General features: G+C 37.5%; 1 protein-coding gene across 1 annotated transcript in view; it reads left to right on the top strand.

Moving 5' to 3' along the window:
* The window catches only part of LOC149478697 (fatty acid synthase-like), a 62404-nt gene extending 43263 nt beyond the window's left edge, over positions 1 to 19141 (top strand). Inside the window, exons 25-41 of the mRNA XM_089708695.1 lie at positions 308 to 478; positions 846 to 976; positions 1490 to 1640; positions 2147 to 2318; positions 2759 to 2871; positions 3778 to 3939; positions 5042 to 5170; positions 5759 to 5838; positions 6697 to 6852; positions 7428 to 7679; positions 10786 to 10939; positions 12494 to 12698; positions 13169 to 13319; positions 13798 to 13972; positions 14794 to 14970; positions 17881 to 17983; positions 18309 to 19141. Coding sequence (XP_089564821.1) covers positions 308 to 478; positions 846 to 976; positions 1490 to 1640; positions 2147 to 2318; positions 2759 to 2871; positions 3778 to 3939; positions 5042 to 5170; positions 5759 to 5838; positions 6697 to 6852; positions 7428 to 7679; positions 10786 to 10939; positions 12494 to 12698; positions 13169 to 13319; positions 13798 to 13972; positions 14794 to 14970; positions 17881 to 17983; positions 18309 to 18895 — 3069 coding nt within the window. The 3' untranslated portion in view covers positions 18896 to 19141. The remainder of the gene's footprint in view (positions 1 to 307; positions 479 to 845; positions 977 to 1489; positions 1641 to 2146; positions 2319 to 2758; positions 2872 to 3777; positions 3940 to 5041; positions 5171 to 5758; positions 5839 to 6696; positions 6853 to 7427; positions 7680 to 10785; positions 10940 to 12493; positions 12699 to 13168; positions 13320 to 13797; positions 13973 to 14793; positions 14971 to 17880; positions 17984 to 18308) is intronic.
* Positions 19142 to 20699: the final 1558 nt, after the last annotated feature.

The following is a 20699-nucleotide window of genomic DNA, read 5'->3' as shown; positions in this document are numbered from 1 at the left end:
AGACAGTATCTATTACAGTACCTAGAGAATGTACTGAATCTTGCAACTTTCAAAATTATATTTTTTTACAGTTTTTGATTTGTACGATTTATTGAATACGAAGTTAAAATACTTCTTCTTTTTCTTCTGTAAATATTTTTATTTCCATAATTAAATTGATGATCACTATTAAGTGATAAAGCCGCCAAAATAGTTGTACTCTGTTCTATCTATAAGTAGTTCTAAGGTTACCTATCTGTACAACTATTAAAGAGTTAAATAAATAAATAAATTTTACAAAACATTATCCCGAATATTTCCCATCCAGGGTCAATGGGGTACCTACCGTCACTTGCTCCTTGGGGACTTAGAAACAGTCCGCGCTAACCACGCCTTCGTCAACACGATCACTATCGGAGATCTATCCTCACTCAAGTGGCTCGAAGGACCAATCAGAGAGAACCAAGAGTTCAAGAATCCGGAGCACGTGCTTATTCATGTAAGTTTAATTAATTATATTTTAGGTTTTTACTTATTCATGTAAGTTGGTTATATTTCTTACAGACTTTTGCGTGTAGAATTTGATTGATAGGTCTCGAAGGACCGATAAATGAAGACTTTAAATTTCAGATGAAAGTTTTCGTAAAATGTTTTCGTGTAATGTTCCTAAACATAAACATTAATACCAGTATTTGGCCATATTTTGCAAAAGGTCTATTTGATCGCATTTTTTATATTATTATGTCAGGAATTTTAGTTTCATTAAAATTGAAAAATGAATTTTAGATTATAACACACTATTATTCAAACACATAGATTATCATGAAATAACTCTAATTAGGTTCATAATTAATAATCCCATACAGGTATATTGTGCAGCACTTAACTTCCGTGACGTCATGACGGCCATGGGTCGTGTGACCGTTGACGCAGTGGCGCGTGGTCGGCTTGCGCAGGAGTGCGTGCAAGGGTTCGAAATTGTTGGTAGAACTGCCAAGTAAGTAAAACAATGTCTTGCTGTGAGAAAATTATATTGATAATTGTTTCATTTTTAGTTAAGTTTTTTTTTAATTTAATGATATTAACAACTGAACAGAAAATTCATAAAACATATTTTATTTTCAACTTCAACTGCAATTCCGTCATTAAAAGCATATCCAATAACCATAGCATATCCGAAAACTTACATAAAGATAAATGCATCTCACTTTGTTGATAACAATCAGTTTTTACAAATAATAAAAAAATCGATTTTTGCGTAGTATAATATACATAGATTATACTACCGGATACAACTAGTATTTAAACATTTAAAAACCAATCCATCAATTCATACGTTTCCCAAATGCCACTGCTGAAGTAGCAACTCCCATGTGGTAACAGAATTTTCTATCTTCCTGGCAAGAAGCATAACAAAATAAAAAATAAAACATAACACCATATTCTAATATCAAACAACAGCAGCCAGCCTCCTTAAAAATCCACATTCTAAATTCAAATTCAAATCCAGTGGTTCCCGCGTAATGGCGATGGTGAAGAACAGCGGTATGGCGAACATGGTGCGTGGGGACCGAGCGCTCTGCTGGAGCATACCTGATGAGTGGACATTTGAAGAGGCCGCTACTGTGCCTGTGGCTTACGGCACTGTGTATTATGCTTTGGTGAGAGTTTTTAGATGAAATTAATCAAATACTTAACCTTATTTAACAGATAATTTCATTTAGGTCACAGTATATTTGCAGGTCTATAGCTAGACTATAGATTGCAAAGTAAAGTGCTCTGTTCGATATCTAATGAAATTTTTATATGTCTGAGGAAGCCATAGACTTTTCACACGTCTCTGTTGTCTACTAGTTTATTGGGCAGGGTTTAAGAACATCTTATTAATTGCTTTTTAGTTTGGATGCCGTTTTCAAATGAAATTAACTGGTAAAATTGGTATGACTTGTGTCAGGGTTTTTACCAAATACAGCTATATCAGAAATTTTGCTTTGCACTGTGCTAGCCGCTAGGCTTTGAGGCTAAATTAACAATATAACAATAATTTATATTCATATATTTACTGTCACAGAATTTTTGGCATCATTGAACAATAGGCCAGATACGTTCTAAAATTGTCCCTCACATTTCAATCATACTTTGATGACATGCTGTTTTACCTACCCAGGTAATGGTGGGCCAAATGCAACGTGGTGAGACGATTCTGATCCACGCTGGGTCCGGTGGCGTGGGACAAGCGGCCATTAACGTGGCGCTGCATTATGGTTGCGAGGTCTTCACCACCGTGGGCACTGCGGAGAAGAGGGCCTTTATCAAGAAGCTGTTCCCGCAACTTAAGGGTAAGGTTTTGTTTAGTGACCCGATGTGTCTGGTGACTGGCGCGATTTCTTCTGTGTTGGAAGTTTTTAAAGTAAGAAAAGTAATTCTAGCAAATTTCAATCACCATTAGATAATTTAATGATTTATTACTTTGTGATATGCCATAAAAAAGTAAAATTTTCCTTCTCTTTACGTGGAAAGAAAGTTACACGTTTAAATAAAAAAGACGTGTGGCACTCAGGGACTGCCGCGGTAAAGCTATTGCATGCTATGCCTTCAAGACACACCACCGCCCGTCGGAGTGGGGAGCGTGAGGTTTTTTCGTTACGGAATTTCTCGATTCGGTCCCCGCGCACAAGGCCCGCGATAGAAGCTATGCAATAGCTTAAAATTATAATTTAATAACTTATATTATAAACTACCCAACATCATAATATAACTTGATTTAAAATCCCAACAGACAGTCACATCGGCAACTCCCGTGACACGTCCTTCGAGGACATGATCCGTCGCGAGACCAACGGCAAGGGTGTTGATATGGTTCTCAACTCACTGTCTGATGACAAACTACAGGTTCGTTTTAAACACATTTTCTGTTAGTATAAAGCTGTCATTTCGTCGATTTTAACTTACCTTTTAAACAATTTTTAAGACTTAAGTTTTCCTTTTTTTTTAAAAAATTATTTTTTTTATTTGGTAATATTTGCATTCAATTCAATTCATACTTATCATTCTTATATACTATTTTCATAACATTCGTTTAAATAACTTTTTAAATTTCTCGAATTGTTTATATTATCCTATTCTACATCAAAATCTTCTTCTTATATATAAAATTCTCGTGTCACAATGTTAGTCTGCATACTCCTCCGAAACGGGTGGACCGATTCTCATGAAATTTTCTGTGCATATCGGGTAAGTCTGAGAATCGGCCAACATCTATTTTTCATATGTACCACGGGTGAAGCCGGGGCGGACCGCTAGTATAATAATATAATTATAACCAATTCTTTTCTGAGTTGAACTTTTTACGAGTGTCCTTTCAACATCTATACTAATATTATAAAGCTGAAGAGTTTGTTTGTTTGATTGTTTGTTTGTTTGTTTGAACGCGCTAATCTCAGGAACTATTGGTCCGATTTGAAAAATTCTTTCGGTGTTAGATAGCCCATTTATCGAGGAAGGCTATAAGCTATATATCATCACGCTAAGACCAACAGGAGCGGAGCAATGCTGGTGAAACCGCGGGGAACAGCTAGTCTCATTATATAACTACGTTACCAATACTTACTTCCTTTAAGTTTTACCAAGAAGCTTATATCTAATACACTGGAGACTTCAGTATGAACATTAACTTGTAACAAGAAAATATGACGTTGAATGACGCCTGTATGTTTTTTATCCCTTTCACACCTAGGTAGTTAGTATAGTTTGTATTAGATATAAGATTCTTGAGTTTAACTAACTTTTCCCCACCAGGCGTCAGTCCGTTGCCTTGGTTACCGCGGGCGTTTCCTCGAGATCGGCAAGTTCGACATCAGCAACAACACGCCCATCGGCATGTACTTCTTCCTCAAGGAGACTTCCTTCCACGGGATCATGTTGGACTACATCTTCGACCAGAGCTTTGAGTTTAGAAAGGTTCGTTTTGTTTTAAATTAATGCTTTTTAATTATAAAAATCTTCAAATTTTTTTAAAACAATATTTTCAAAAATTTCTAGAGATAAACTACGATAACATGGCGCGCCCCTCCAAATTACTGTTTCAATGTGTGTAGTGACATCCTTACGAAGGAGTTTGTATGTAGTTGTACGTATTCGTCTTTAGTACTTTACGTCCAGATTTGTTGGTCAACTAATCATAAGTTTCCGAGCGCCCAAGACAACGCACGTGTCGTTTTCATAGAATACGTCAGTGCAGCGCCATTACTAATAATAATGAGCGATTAGAGCGTGACTAGTCGAGCAACAAATCCGTGGATTTGTTTTTGTTTGACGGCCGTCTCATTACGCACACATGCGTTGTGAATCTTGGTGGTGCATTGTAAATACTTTCAAACGTTTTGAATTTTGGAGGGGCGCGCCATGTTATCGTAGTTTATCTCTACATGCTTGATGATTATTATCATTTGTTTTACGTTTACGTCAATATTTACACTTTAAAATAATAAAATACTTACCTAAAGCAGTTTTTTCTCTTCTCAAAAAAAAATAGAATTAACTTTTTTTACAATTAATAAGGTAATTACTACGAAGCCGTCGTCGCTGAATTCGTCTCGTTTTTTCAATAAAATCATCCAGATATAGTTACAAAATTTTCCCATCTTACATTTATACAATACCTTTTTACACATTATCTCCTACTAATACAAAACATGTACATTCTCATGATCCTTGACCTAAGGTTGCCTGGAAGATATCGCTGAATTAGCGATAACGCCGCCTTTTTGTACGTTTTTCTATTATCTGTGTTTTTTGTTATTATTTTTGTTTCTAGTGCAAATAAAGTATTTATTCATTCAGTGGTAAAGTAACTGCCTACTGAGCCGACGGTCCCGGGTTCGATCCCCGGTCAGGGCAAATATTTGTGTGATGAACTCAATTATTTGTTCTTGGGTCTGGGTGTTATTATCTATATATGTATTTATTAAATATTATATTTATCGTCGCCTAGTACCCACAACACATTTATTTATTTATTAATGTCCTATAATAATATTCATTCATTCATGTATGTACACAGAAGTTGCAAGAACTCCTCCTCACCGGTATTGAGAGTGGTGCAGTCCGACCGCTCACATACTGCACGTTCCAGAAGAACGAGGTGGAAACCGCCTTCAGATACATGGCTGCTGGCAAACATATTGGCAAAGTGAGATATTATGTTATTATTAATATTGTTGAAGTGAAACTTCTTCATCGGGGTTGGAAAAAAATTTAGTGTAACATTTTTTCGTTACGCGTGACATTTTTCCGTTATGCGCTTTCTTTTTCTCATCCCTACCACGCGTGATTCTACGTATTTCTGTAAAGTTTAAATTATTTTTTGAAAAAATAAGGTCATAAAGAAGTTTCACTTCTTACGTGTGTGCACTAGTACACGCAAACATTTATTTTCGTTAATATCTACTTCATTGATATTATTTAGATGATTTGGAAGAGTGAGAACTTGTTCATCATCTTTATATTTTTGAAGTGAAAACTTCTTTAGCGGCGTTGAGCACTTTTTCTGTAATGGGTATAAAATCTTAAACTCGCGTCAGGACACGTGACCTGATCGAAAAAGCGTAAGACGGATGGATATCAAACATGCTCAACGTTATTATTCAAGTTTTCACTTCTGCCGGCACTCCCGGAGTGCAACCCGTATTTTTTATTATTCATCATCGTTCATCATCATAATCACTATTCTTATCTTCATCATCATGAGAATTAAAAACAATATTTTTTTGGTTTCTAGGTAATTGTAAAGATCCGTGATGAAGAACGCACAAACCGTCCAGTTAAACCAACTACCATGCCTGTTAACGCTCTGCCTAGGTAAATCATTGATGTTTTCAATACATTATTTTTAAAGTGAAACTTTTATTACATCGTCTCAAACTTTTTGGTCTGTGTAGCGCATGTCGCGTGTATCGCAGTAGGTATACCTACTCGGCAGCCGACCGTCACGCGACATGCGCTACACAAAGCAGTGTTCGGAACCGTTCGAACAGTTTCACTTTTACCGTGGTTTTATAAAACCACACAACATTTTTTTTATTTCATCAACAATTTTGAATGCAAGACAAATTGACGTTATTATTTTTTAAATTAACATGCAATGATATTGATATATTGGTTCGAAAAGAAATAAGAACCCTGATCTGATAATAACTATGGTAATGGATGCATTATAAGAATACGACTAAATTTTATATATTTATTTTTTAATTATAGTAAGAATTGCAAGAATCTCAATGGAATACATTGTCAATCTTTGCATGCACCAACAAAAGTTTTGATGAAATTGATATTTTTGGTTTAATTTAATGGCATTCAAATGTTTTATAAATATAAATTTATAAAGGTTTTGATTTTAAACATTCTGTTTTGTAAATCATAATTAGGTATATCTTATTGTTATTTTTTATTAAATAGTGCTTATGATTTAACTTCAGTTACAATTTTAGTTTCACTCACTAAAACCTAAGTTTAAACTGACTGACCGGTTGGTTTGGTTGGTAGTGGCCCTGCCTTCCAAGCCTGAGATCGTGGGTTCGATTCCCACCCGGGGTAAATATTTGTGTGATGAACATAGATGTTTGCTCTGTGTCTAAGTGTTAATTATCTATATAAGTAATTATTTAATATTAAAAAAAAAACTAAGCAACCATTTAAGTTAAACTTAACCCCCAGGTACATGTGCACAGACGACATGTGCTACGTAGTGGTTGGTGGTCTCGGGGGCTTCGGTCTTGAGCTCGCTGATTGGCTCATTTTGAGAGGAGCTAGAAAAGTGTTGTTGACTTCTAGAAGAGGGATCACTAATGGATACCAGGCGTCGAGGTTGAAGTGAGTAGCATTATTTATAACTAGCCGTCCGTACATACTTCGCAATAAAAGGTAGCTTGCTCTTTCTCAGGGTCTAAAGATTATCTGTGCCAAATTTCATCAAAATTGGTCCAGTAGTTCACCATCATAATTGTAGTAGGATGTGACTGTAGATACAAGACGACGCAATTCCTACATGACTTGATGATCTACATAATTCTTCCACAATCACTACATAGTATAAAACAAAGTCGCTTTCTTTGTCCCTATGTATGCTTAAATCTTTAAAACTACGCAACGGATTTTGATGCGGTTTTTTTTAATAGATAAAGTAATTCAAGAGGAAGGTTTTACTATATAATTTATTAGGTTTCAGACAAAGCGGGCAAAGCCGCGGGCTGAAAGCTAGTTAGTAATAATTGTAGCCTATCACAATCATAATATTATGTTACATCGATCATCATCAATCCTCGCAAACCAGAAACTCACTCGTCACCAATACCTTAGGTTCATTATTTTAAGTAAAAAAAAAAAAAAAAAAAAACTCGTCACCAAAAAAAACAATGAAATAAACAATTTCAATTATTTCCTCACAGAGCTTGGGCAGGATACGGAGCGGATGTCCAAATCTCAACCCACGACATCACAACAGAAGAAGGCTGTGAGCAAATGCTCAAAATGGCGAACGCCATGGGCCCAGTGGAAGCCATCTTTAATTTGGCCGTCATTTTGAAGGACTCCATCTTCCAGAATCAAACCCCAGACACTTTCAGGACGTCGTTCGGACCTAAAGCCGTGGCCACTATGCACTTGGACAAATACTCGAAGAAATTGTGCCCGAAATTGAAGTGAGTAATGTTATTTATATTCTTTTTTTTTCTAGAGGATTTATTGCTATAGAATTAAGTACCTAATCATAATTATTATAGAAAAAAAAACGCATAAATTATTGTATTATTTGTCCTATTATGGGCCGATTTTTCAATCCTTGGTTAAAATTTATCCGTCCAATAAAGTATTACACGAACATATTAAAATTTCACCTGTAAACTGTCAAATACGGACAACTAGAATACATTTTTGAAATGGTAGTTTAATACGTTATTCGATGAATAAGTTTTAACCAAGGATTGAAAAAAAAGCCCTAAAGTGGGTAAAATCGAATCTAAAGGAGTCGGTTATATTTAAACATGAAGCTAATAAAAGCGTGTTAAAAACTGATTTCTTTACAAGTTGACATGTTCTATGTTAGATTTCCTTTGACATTTTTATGAATAAAAATAGAGAAACAAATTCTTATGATTTGGAAATTCGATGCAAGTTTTCTTTTTATAAATGTTTATGGAATACAAATGGAGAAGCCATTCCTTTTGAAAACTAACTCTGGATGGATAAACTTACGGCTTCTAGCAGAAACTTTAGCATAGTGTAAAAGTTGGTATTACGTCTCTATTCTTTTAGTCGAAAATGTTAAAAAATTATATTTAATTTTCAATGAAGATATAATAATTATACGTATCTCCAATATTCATTTGTTGCCCAGTTTCTCCATCTGTCTGTCTGTCCATCAGATAGCACGTAACTTCTCTGAAAATATTAAATTTTACCCACGATTCATGCAAAACTTATTCTTCTATCAAAAACAAGAAAACAATAAGTAAATACAAAAGTTGAACGATAAATCCATAACCATTGGTTAACTTATAAAACTGACGTTTTTGTAATCGTACAACCTTTGAACTCGGGCCATAAATCTCTTGTTAACAAATGTTTCTGATTTACTTGCCACGGTAACGTTCCGTTTAGGTTTAATCGCGTGTTTAACAGGTGTTTGGTTTAAGTATTTCTTATGATTTACAGCGTTTATATTTTTAGATGAAAAGTTGATAAAAATGTTTTATTTATGTCAGTCAAACTCTTGATTTCATTATTTATTTCTGAACTTAATGTTTTCTTATTTTTCATTATTTTGTAGTGCCTTAACAACGTTTTTAAGTTAATGCAATGGTGAATTTGATGATTACAACACTTGATTAATTTGTATTTTTAACATGAGACAATCTTTTAGTATTTTAGACGACAGTCTCTTTTTTATCGCATAGAACGTGAACGTGGAATTATTATTACAATCGACCAAACAAATCCTATTATTATAACACTAGCGGTCCGCCCCGGCTTCGCCCGTGGTACCTACATGTATACGTTTTTTTTTTTCATAAGAACCATCCTCGTATTTCCGGGAACAGATTCCGCAGCGTACGCGATGACAGAATTTTAATTAAGGATTTTTTTACACCCTGTGTTACATTATTGCATTTTTGGTAAGGATCTCTAATTTTTTTGAAAATGCAATATAGCCTATGTTGCTCAGTGAAGATGCAGCTTTTTAATGGTGAAAGAATTTTTGAAATCGGTCCAGTAGTTTATACGTGAAAACCACAAATACATACATACATAATTACAAACCTTTCCTCTTTATAATATTAGTATAGATGTCCCTCTATGTCCACGTAAAAATTGTATAATAGATACCACATTGAATTACCAAAAACGAAAAAGGCACATCAAAGCCTGTATGTTCATTATACCATAAACATTGAACGTTTGACGAGCGGATGTACAAAAACACACATAGACCGGGAGATACTGACACAAAATTTCGAGTCATTTGTAACAGGATGGCGGTTCTACAGGGGTCTTAGTACGCAATGACAAAAAGAAAAACGATGGCGTGAACGCTGGTACCGGCGGCTTAGTCGCGTGGGCGTTAGTCGAACTCGTCGGAAAATAGCGAAAGTCAAACGATTTGTAACAGTATGGCACTTATTTTTCCTGTAAGTTTGAGGATCAACAAATATAAATACAAAATTTCAAAGATCTATGTGTTGGAAATCTTCACTTATATAAATTAATAATAAATTAAGTTTTCAAGTATGACAGCACTTTTTCCCCCTACTAGAAGTATGGCAAATATAATAATGGTCACATTTTATCAAATACTCTCCAAAAATCCAAATGCAATACTGGTACAAAAAGTTTGGCAAAATAAAAATTTTTTGCAGATTTTCGGCGGTATGGCGACCATTTGGAATCGTCCGAAAAGTATGGCATGGCGATTTTCGTAAATGGCTGCACGACGATAGTTACCTGTGCAAAAGTTAGCCTGGTACAAATGGTTGAATGATTGTTTTATTTAAATCAACACATTCGCATCGGTATGGCGGGCTGTAAGTTACACCGGAAAAGTATGGCATGACACTACCGCCTACTACTTTTTTATGGGCTATCGGTAAATTCTAAAATTTTTGTGTTACAAATCGTTTGACTTTCGCTATTTTTCCGACGAGTTCGACAAACGCCCACGCGACTAAGCCACCGGTACCAGCGTTCACACCATCATTTTTCTTTTTGTCATTGCGTACTAAGACCCCTGTAGAACCGGCATCCTTGTTACAAATGACTCGAAATTTTGTGTCAGTATCTCCCGGTCTAACAGCCATCATAGAATCAACTATATTTATTAACTTATATAGTTTTTTCCACCCGAATAAACTTTTTCATTTCGCGTCGCGAAGCTGAATTAAACTTGTTTGTACGCAAACATACAAGTTTTATAAAATCAATACAACTTCGGTTTATCAGTTCAAAGTGTGTCTATTTTTTATTCTATCTGTATTTTATTTGTACTGCAAATATTTGGAAAATCGTCAGTTATCCAAAAGTTCGATAACTTTGTTTGAACTATAACAATTACGAAGAGTTTTTAAGTACATTTTCTTTGTTTATATTTATCCAGCCTATAAATAGACACAGATGGATAACGGAAAATTGTTTGTTTTATTTATGGAAAGTTTGTTTTTGACTATCACGGATAGTATAAAACAAAGTCGCTTTCTCTGTCCCTTCTCTTCTCTCAAACTTTAAGTAAAAATATAATCATTCATTTTCAATCAGGGACTTCGTAATATTCTCGTCCGTGTCATGCGGTCGCGGTAACGCCGGACAGACCAACTACGGCATGTCGAACTCAGTCATGGAACGTATTTGCGAGTGGCGCAAGAAGCTCGGCCTACCGGCCCTTGCTGTGCAATGGGGTGCTGTTGGTGATGTAAGTATTGCATACTACACACAAAACTACAGTAAACTACAACACACTGCACTAAACTAAATACACTGCAACTGTGGTATAACTACACAGTAGTCTGCACTTCACACTACACACGACTCAATAGAAAACTGAGACCGACCATGAGTACCGCTCTTCAATTTTGTTGTCTTTTTGCATTCCTCGACTAACTTGTCAACTGATTCTTATTATTTTCGTATAAAACTTTCGTATAAGTAGGTATACATATATTTTGTATCATGATTAAAATGGTACGTAAAAGCACTCAAATAAAATTGTGAGTAAAACAAAATTTCATTATTATAAATTTAATAAATAAACCAATAAAATATTCAGCTCGCTACACCTCTTAGCAAAAGTTCCTTTCACAGCTCTTGAACGGTTACAATGAAGTAAGCTTTTTACTTTTATAAATGCACATATTTACAAGAGTATATAAGACAATAAAATGTATTTCAGTACCTTTGCATAATTAAATTTATATTATTTTAATATTAACGAAGGAGACATATTTTTATAATCAATGAGATGTTTTAATCATAATCTGCTTACAACAACAAGATGTGGTGTGACATAAGTTACAGAATACGACGTCTCTTGAAATAATTAATTAACAAGTAAAAATGAGCATATAAATCTAAAAGCTATTTCCTCTTCCACGAATACCTTCTCGTAATTAATTTTCACAGCCTACATTTTTCTTTAAGTATATTTAAAAATAAATTCAAAGCACACACACATAACACTTTCCCATATAGGCTCAGTAATTATCGTTAAAAAACGTAATAATTATTCGTATTCGTAGCTCCTCAAAACTCATTAGGTATAGAGCCTTTGCCGTCGCGGTCGTGTGACCTGAATTTATTCTTTTGTACCTAACGCGTCGCTTTGCTGGGAGTTTCAAGCGTCGCTGAGAGTGCTCGCTGTTTTCATGTTTAACATTTGTAAGACAAACTCTTTTAGTTGGTCTGAATCTTAAGATTAGATACGGAAAAACAGGTTATGGACTCATCTTCAATACCTTTAAGATTTTAGTATAAAATTATTAAATTAATAAAATGTGAAAAATTATAACTATTTTACTAGAGGAAGTTTTCAGCTGGACCCAATCAAAACCAAACAATAATAATTCTAAATATATATTTTATTTTGCATGTGCAGTACCTATATATATTCTTGCTTTTCAGTGTTTCAGATATCAACTTTTCAAAAATTACACACAAAACAGCACACTAAATAAACATGCAAGATATATGCTCAAAATAGGACAACAACAACAAGGACTGTTTTATACGGCATATTTTTGCCTTCACTTTACGATTTAAGATTGCCAAATTTCAATTTTTTATTTGTTTTTTTCCGTAGTAAATTAATAATTAGTTTGTGAATTTTATGTTTGCATGATGTAAATACCTGTATTTGTTTGTTACATTTAAAAATAATAAGTATCTAATTAATGGTTAGGTCAGCAATGTAAACAAACGTTGATAATTCTTATTAATAAATAATTAATATATAAAATAACTATTACCACAGGTGGGTCTAGTAGCAGACATGCAGGACGACGACGTTCAGCTTGAAATCGGAGGAACTTTACAACAACGTATCTCCTCCTGCCTGTTAGCACTCGACAAGTTCCTGAAGCAGGATGCTGTGATCGTCTCCTCTATCGTTGTTGCTGAGAAGAAGGCGGGAGGATCTGGTTGTGGCAATATTGTGGACGCTGTAGCTCAGATCATGGGTGAGTTACGTTACTATTTACTTTCCTGAGAGCCAGTAAAAAACGGGCTTTTCGGGCGGTTTTTTTTTTCAAGAGTTTGGCATATTTTTGTAAGTTTTATTGATAATTATTTTCAAAAATTATCGTTTTCCGTGATAGAATAACTTCACTTATTGTGCCCCTTACCTTATTATTCATTCCTTTCATACGAAATTATCTGAAATTTGACTGAATTCGCGTTTCAATTAAAATATTTACAATTTAAATTATGTATCAACTTGCATTTTCCCGAATTCTGTTATCGAAATTTCCAATAATATTATTGCAATCAATCTGTTGCTAAATTCTGAGAAATACAATAAATATAATGATTACTTGCAACCTCCAATAAATGAACAATTTACTTACAAAAACGTTAACCTTACATACCAACTAAGGAATTTCCTTGATAATAATTGACCACAAACATATAATAAATATTTCTTCCAAAGGTATCAAGGATCTCAAGACAGTATCTCAACAAGTTTCTTTAGCCGAACTGGGTATGGACAGTATGATGGCGGTGGAAATCAAACAGACGCTCGAGAGAGAGTTCGAGATCTTCCTCACAGCGCAGGATATTAGAACTTTGACGTTCGCCAGGTAAATGATTTATATGAAATAAGAAATACATTCGATATAGGTATAGATTACTATCAAATAGATGTACGTACTGAATTAATAAGAATTTTAAATATTTCAGGAAACATTATATTTTGGCAACTTAAAGTACTATTAGAACGTTTTTAATAATTATATTCTGAGTTATCTATTTTAGCTTAATAACGATCGAATTTCACATCAGAAAACTGAACATATATAGATGACCTTTTGTTATTTGTTCTATTTTAACTACTCTTTCATCGACCTCAAACACGATCATCGAAATATGAAAAATTCCAATAACTTTTCCATCCATATGTTCTGTATTCTTTACTATCGAAACCATTACCCTCATCCAGATCCTTATCCTTAGCCAGAATCAATATTACAGATGGTGGTGGAAGGTTGAAAATTAGTAATAAATTCAAATTCAAATTAACTTTTATATTATTTACTATTAAAACATTTATTTTCACAGGCTAGTAGAACTAACAGCACAACGCGAAGCAGCAGCATCCACGTCAGTGTCCGCAGTCCCAGTGGCCGCTGAGGGTGGAGTCGGTCTGCGGGTGCTGATCAGGAACTTCGGGGATGAGAAGGTGGCTAGCGAGCCGCTGGTCTACATGCCCACTATGGTCAGCGATGGCACTGAGGTAAGGAATATGGCATTGAAGTATTTGTAAATGTAATGTAGTTAAGAGGGAAAAAAACAATTCTGAAGTGAAAACTTCTTTAGCGGCGTTGAGCACTTGTTCTGTAATGGGTATAAAATCTTAAACTCGCGTCAGGACACATGACCTGATCGAAAAAGCGTAAGACGGATACCATTCCAAAATATCAAACATGCTCAACGTTAATAATCAAGTTTTCACTTCTGCCGGCACTCCCCCAGTGCAACCCGTTTTTTTTTTACCCAGATCTTTGTCATTTAAACTTTTATTTTCAAACCAATGCCAGACTTCTTTTCATAAAAAAAAACAATCCATATTTTATTTTTGTGGGTCCATAGGTTATTTCAACAACTTTAGAATTTGTGAAAGCATTTGATTACGTTGACGTAACATTTCGTTTAAAATTCAATTATAATCGAATTTCATGAAATGCATCATATTATTATAATTATTTCCGTTTCTTTTTTTATTTAAATACTTGACACACAAAACTAGTTTGCGTCATATTCAGTCATCCATAGGTCAATGGGTTTCCAAGGATCCACCCTTGGTCCTCTTTTGACCGACACCTTTTTGACGTGATAACGTTTTTAAAATCGTTTTAGTCGGGTGACATGTTCAGAAACTTGTGTCACACCAAAACCTCACGAGCGCGATCGCAGGTATAACGAGAGAGAGACGGACCGATCTCCCGTCTCATCTCGAGCGCTGCCACCAATAAGACGTTATCACGTAAACATCTCGATTGTAAACCTACTTTACAAACAACCAATTTTTTACACTTTTTTTTTGTTTTTCTCTAGAACGAGATAACAATAAACGACGAAGAGCGCGTAATATTCATGGTGCCCGGTTTGGAGGGTTGTGCGTCTGCGCTAGAGCCGCTGTGCAAGAGACTGCGCTTGCGTGTGTGCGTGCTGCAGCTCGCCGGCGACGCGCCCAGCCAGGAGCTGGAGGCGCTGGTGGACGTGCTCTACACGGTGAGTGTGTGCTCTACATGTGCGTGCTGCAGCTCGCCGGCGACGCGCCCAGCCAGGAGCTGGAGGCGCTGGTGGACGTGCTCTACACGGTGAGTGTGTGCTCTACATGTGCGTGCTGCAGCTCGCCGGCGACGCGCCCAGCCAGGAGCTGGAGGCGCTGGTGGACGTGCTCTACACGGTGAGTGTGTGCTCTACATGTGCGTGCTGCAGCTCGCCGGCGACGCGCCCAGCCAGGAGCTGGAGGCGCTGGTGGACGTGCTCTACACGGTGAGTGTGTGCTCTACATGTGCGTGCTGCAGCTCGCCGGCGACGCGCCCAGCCAGGAGCTGGAGGCGCTGGTGGACGTGCTCTACACGGTGAGTGTGTGCTCTACATGTGCGTGCTGCAGCTCGCCGGCGACGCGCCCAGCCAGGAGCTGGAGGCGCTGGTGGACGTGCTCTACACGGTGAGTGTGTGCTCTACATGTGCGTGCTGCAGCTCGCCGGCGACGCGCCCAGCCAGGAGCTGGAGGCGCTGGTGGACGTGCTCTACACGGTGAGTGTGTGCTCTACATGTGCGTGTGCTCTACACGGTGAGTGTGTGCTCTACATGTGCGTGCTGCAGCTCGCCGGCGACGCGCCCAGCCAGGAGCTGGAGGCGCTGGTGGACGTGCTCTACACGGTGAGTGTGTGCTCTACATGTGCGTGTGCTCTACACGGTGAGTGTGTGCTCTACATGTGCGTGCTGCAGCTCGCCGGCGACGCGCCCAGCCAGGAGCTGGAGGCGCTGGTGGACGTGCTCTACACGGTGAGTGTGTGCTCTACATGTGCGTGTGCTCTACACGGTGAGTGTGTGCTCTACATGTGCGTGTGCTCTACACGGTGAGTGTGTGCTCTACATGTGCGTGCTGCAGCTCGCCGGCGACGCGCCCAGCCAGGAGCTGGAGGCGCTGGTGGACGTGCTCTACACGGTGAGTGTGTGCTCTACATGTGCGTGCTGCAGCTCGCCGGCGACGCGCCCAGCCAGGAGCTGGAGGCGCTGGTGGACGTGCTCTACACGGTGAGTGTGTGCTCTACATGTGCGTGCTGCAGCTCGCCGGCGACGCGCCCAGCCAGGAGCTGGAGGCGCTGGTGGACGTGCTCTACACGGTGAGTGTGTGCTCTACATGTGCGTGTGCTCTACACGGTGAGTGTGTGCTCTACATGTGCGTGCTGCAGCTCGCCGGCGACGCGCCCAGCCAGGAGCTGGAGGCGCTGGTGGACGTGCTCTACACGGTGAGTGTGTGCTCTACATGTGCGTGTGCTCTACACGGTGAGTGTGTGCTCTACATGTGCGTGCTGCAGCTCGCCGGCGACGCGCCCAGCCAGGAGCTGGAGGCGCTGGTGGACGTGCTCTACACGGTGAGTGTGTGCTCTACATGTGCGTGTGCTCTACACGGTGAGTGTGTGCTCTACATGTGCGTGTGCTCTACACGGTGAGTGTGTGCTCTACATGTGCGTGCTGCAGCTCGCCGGCGACGCGCCCAGCCAGGAGCTGGAGGCGCTGGTGGACGTGCTCTACACGGTGAGTGTGTGCTCTACATGTGCGTGCTGCAGCTCGCCGGCGACGCGCCCAGCCAGGAGCTGGAGGCGCTGGTGGACGTGCTCTACACGGTGAGTGTGTGCTCTACATGTGCGTGTGCTCTACACGGTGAGTGTGTGCTCTACATGTGCGTGCTGCAGCTCGCCGGCGACGCGCCCAGCCAGGAGCTGGAGGCGCTGGTGGACGTGCTCTACACGGTGAGTGTGTGCTCTACATGTGCGTGTGCTCTACACGGTGAGTGTGTGCTCTACATGTGCGTGTGCTCTACACGGTGAGTGTGTGCTCTACATGTGCGTGCTCTATATGAGTGTGCTCTATATGAGTGTGCTCTACATGTGTGTGCTCTACACGTGTGTGCTCTAAACGTGTGTGCTCTACATGTGTGTGCTCTATATGAGTGTGCTCTATATGAGTGTGCTCTATATGAGTGTGCTCTACATGTGTGTGCTCACATGTGTGTGCTCTACACGTGTGTGCTCTACATGTGTGTGCTCTAAACGTGTGTGCTCTACATGTGTGTGCTCTATATGAGTGTGCTCTATATGAGTGTGCTCTATATGAGTGTGCTCTACATGTGTGTGCTCTACACGTGTGTGCTCTAAACGTGTGTGCTCTACATGTGTGTGCTCTATATGAGTGTGCTCTATATAAGTGTGCTCTATATGAGTGTGCTCTACATGTGTGTGCTCTACACGTGTGTGCTCTACATGTGTGTGCTCTAAACGTGTGTGCTCTACACGTGTGTGCTCTACGTGCGTGTGGTCTATATAAGTGTGCTCTACATGGTGAGTAAGCTCTACATGCACAAACTAGGTGTGGAACGTACTATATATATTTATTATGTGTCATCTAGTTTCTCGCTCTATAATAATAATATAATAATATTATAGGACATTATTACACAAATCGACCTAGTCCCACAGTAAGCTCAATTAAGGCTTGTGTTGTGGGTACTAGGCGACGATAAATATAATATTATAAATACATATATAGATAATAACACCCAGACCCAAGAACAAATAATTGAGTTCATCACACAAATATTTGCCCTGACCGGGGATCGAACCCGGGACCGTCGGCTCAGTAGGCAGTTACTTTACCACTGCGCCAACCGCGTCGTCAAATCATCATCTATGTATGCGAGAAACTAGATCTCTGTGCTATACATGCGCTAACTAGATGTGTAAGATATGCTCTACACGGTGAATGACCTCCACATGCGTAAACTAAATATATGTCCGATTCAGTTGTTGGTGTCGTGGAAATTTATGCTCTACCACTCTACATAGAGATGAGATTTTACTTTCTGCTACTTATTTCCTCTACAATTAAATAAACATTTGGTTACAGAACATGAAGTCCCGCCTGAACCCCGGTGCTCCATACATTCTGCTTGGTTACAGTTTCGGTACTATGGCCACTTTGAGACTCGCTGCCAGACTTGAAAAAGAAGGTAATTTCGCTTTTATTTCCTATCAATTTTTTTGAGTTTACTTTTTCATTCTAATTATCTAATTAATTTAAATTTAATTAATTTTGTAAATTTGATTTTAAATTTGATTGAAACAGAATTGTAACGTAACGAGTAACGACTGATTCTTTATTTTACAGTCACAATTAGAAGTTCGATTTCCAGAATATAGCTAATTAATTCAAAGCTCCAAAAATAGATTTTTTTACTTAATAATAATTTCATATTTTCCAATTCTCCAAAAAATTTAAAAAAGAACATTAATATTGCCTTTCATAACTAACAATTATTATTATCTCTCCCACAGGCCACCAAGGCACAGTATTCTGCATAGACGGTGCTCCCGATTTCCTCTACGCAATCCTCTCAATGAACCTTAACTTCAAAACTGACACACAATTACAGAACAACCTCCTCTGCCATTGCATAGACATAGTTGCCCCCAATAACGATGTAACCGCCACTCTCTTAGACAAACTTAACGAAATAGAATCCTACACAGATAGAGTCCAATACGCAGTCGATGTCTGCCCCATACAAAATAACGACTACTCCAAACAATTCATCGGCAACATGGCCGTCGCTTGCTACTACAGACTCAAAATGGTCATTAATTACAAGCCAGAAGACTTCCCCAAAATTAAAGCCCCCATTGTCCTCTTACGTCCGAAAGAAAACCCACCTTTCGTAACTCTGGAACAAAATTACGGTCTCGATAAATTAACTGAGGGTAGTGTTACCGTACATTATTTAGAAGGAAACCACAATACGATATTGGAAAACAAAGATTGTGCTAATATTATAAACAAAATCGTCAATAAAGATGCCAATCCTAAAACTTCTACTAACGCAGTCACTAATATGGTGGAAAAACAGAAATCTATTCAAGTTTAAGTAATTTCCTTATATTGACGAATTAACTTATTCTTTTTATAAGAGGCACACTTAATTTATTTAAGTTATTATTATGGATCTGTTAGGTTAGCTAAGTTATAATAAGTTCTTCGAGTGAAGACCAGTACCAAAATAAATATTCACTAATTAGATTCTGTTTATTTAAGAGTTATATGTAACTGTATTTATTTGTTATTATGTACACGGGGTTTGTTTCGGGAAAAGTAAATAAAGTGATTTTTATTATGACTGTGTTTTCTTGTTTTATTCCTATCCTATCCATATGCTTGCTATTTCATTAATCATCTATCCTGAACTTTCGATTATCCTTTTATTTCAATTTGCCTGTCCATAAAGGAAATAAATATAAAATAGAAAATAATTGGCAAGTAAAATATGATATACATAGGTCTATATGACCTTACCTTTACCGTACCTTTTTTCTTATACCCGTTTTCTATTAATTATAGATACCTTTGTTCAAGGCACTTTTCTTCAGCTATTGCCATTAATATATTTCATTTGATCTTTTCATATGATTTTTCTTCCTGGAATCTATACTAATATTATAAAGAGGATAGGTTTGTAATTATGTATGTATGTATGTATGGTTTTCACGCATAAACTACTGGACCGATTTTGATGAAATTTGGCACAGACAATCTTTAGACCCTGAGAAAGAACATAGGCTACCTTTTATTGCGAAATATGTACCACGGGCGAAGCCGGGGCGGAACGCTAGTCAGTTATAATTTTGCTATCTTATAAGATTTTCGGTTCTCATAGCACCCCGTTGAGATGGATGAAATACAAAGAATTTATAGCGTGCTAAAAACCGATTTATTCCTTAACTCATTATTTTTCCACTAGTAAAATATCCACAAAATATTATTATGTAATTTGTTACATTATGGTTTATAAATTCACCAAATATTAACGTAATGCAAACACAGGAATAATCAAGTACTGATTTATAGATATCCAATTATCTATCAGTTAATTATGTGCTAATTACAGGCTTTTATCATAACGGGATCGCTTATGCCTTTTATTAACATTAATGTGTTTTATTTAAACGCATTAGATCAATACTATCCGAGTGTTAGAGTATAAATTATTAGTAAGTATGTTCTTTTCTAAGGGCTGATTTTTCAATCCTTGGTTAAAACTTATTCGTCGAATAATTTATAAAACAACCATTTTAAAAACGTATTCTAATTGCCCGTATTTGACAGTTTACGTGACATTTTAATATTATCGTGTAATAATTTATTGGACGGATTTGAAAAATCGGCCGTAATTCTCATAAATCTTATTTGAAAAATATAGATTGTACGACATTTTGAATCTTATCGATTAATAGTACTTAATTTTACTTTTTTATTAAATTTGAAATACTAACCTTTTAGATCATCAATTCCACCACCACCTCTCCGTTGATATTTTTTTACAAATAAATAAATATAAAATATAATCAAAGTGAATGAAACTTACAGTTTTACCTCCCACTTCATACCATATTATACATTATAATTTCATCATATAGGAATATACCTACCTAGGATCTAAGCTATTAAGATAGATTTAGAACGTTTATCTTTGTCCATAGGTACTCCCAAAACTATAGTTCTAACAAAACACGTGTTCTGCTTGAATATAACGACCAAGAAGCATAACGACACTTCAATTACATAACATTCGTTCTCACGTAGGCCTGTCACCGTGATTTATGATTTGTATGAAATTTCACTCCGATTTGGACGTGTGACATTAATTACGACAAGGTAACACTTGCAATTAATTT

Source organism: Colias philodice, chromosome 21 (genome assembly GCF_061535455.1).
Source record: "Colias philodice isolate Cphi_HAF_F1 chromosome 21, ilColPhil1 Martin Lab GWU primary, whole genome shotgun sequence".
NCBI lineage: Eukaryota > Metazoa > Arthropoda > Insecta > Lepidoptera > Pieridae > Colias > Colias philodice.
Note: the sequence above shows the minus strand (reverse complement) of the source record. Positions and strands in the feature narration are given on the sequence as shown.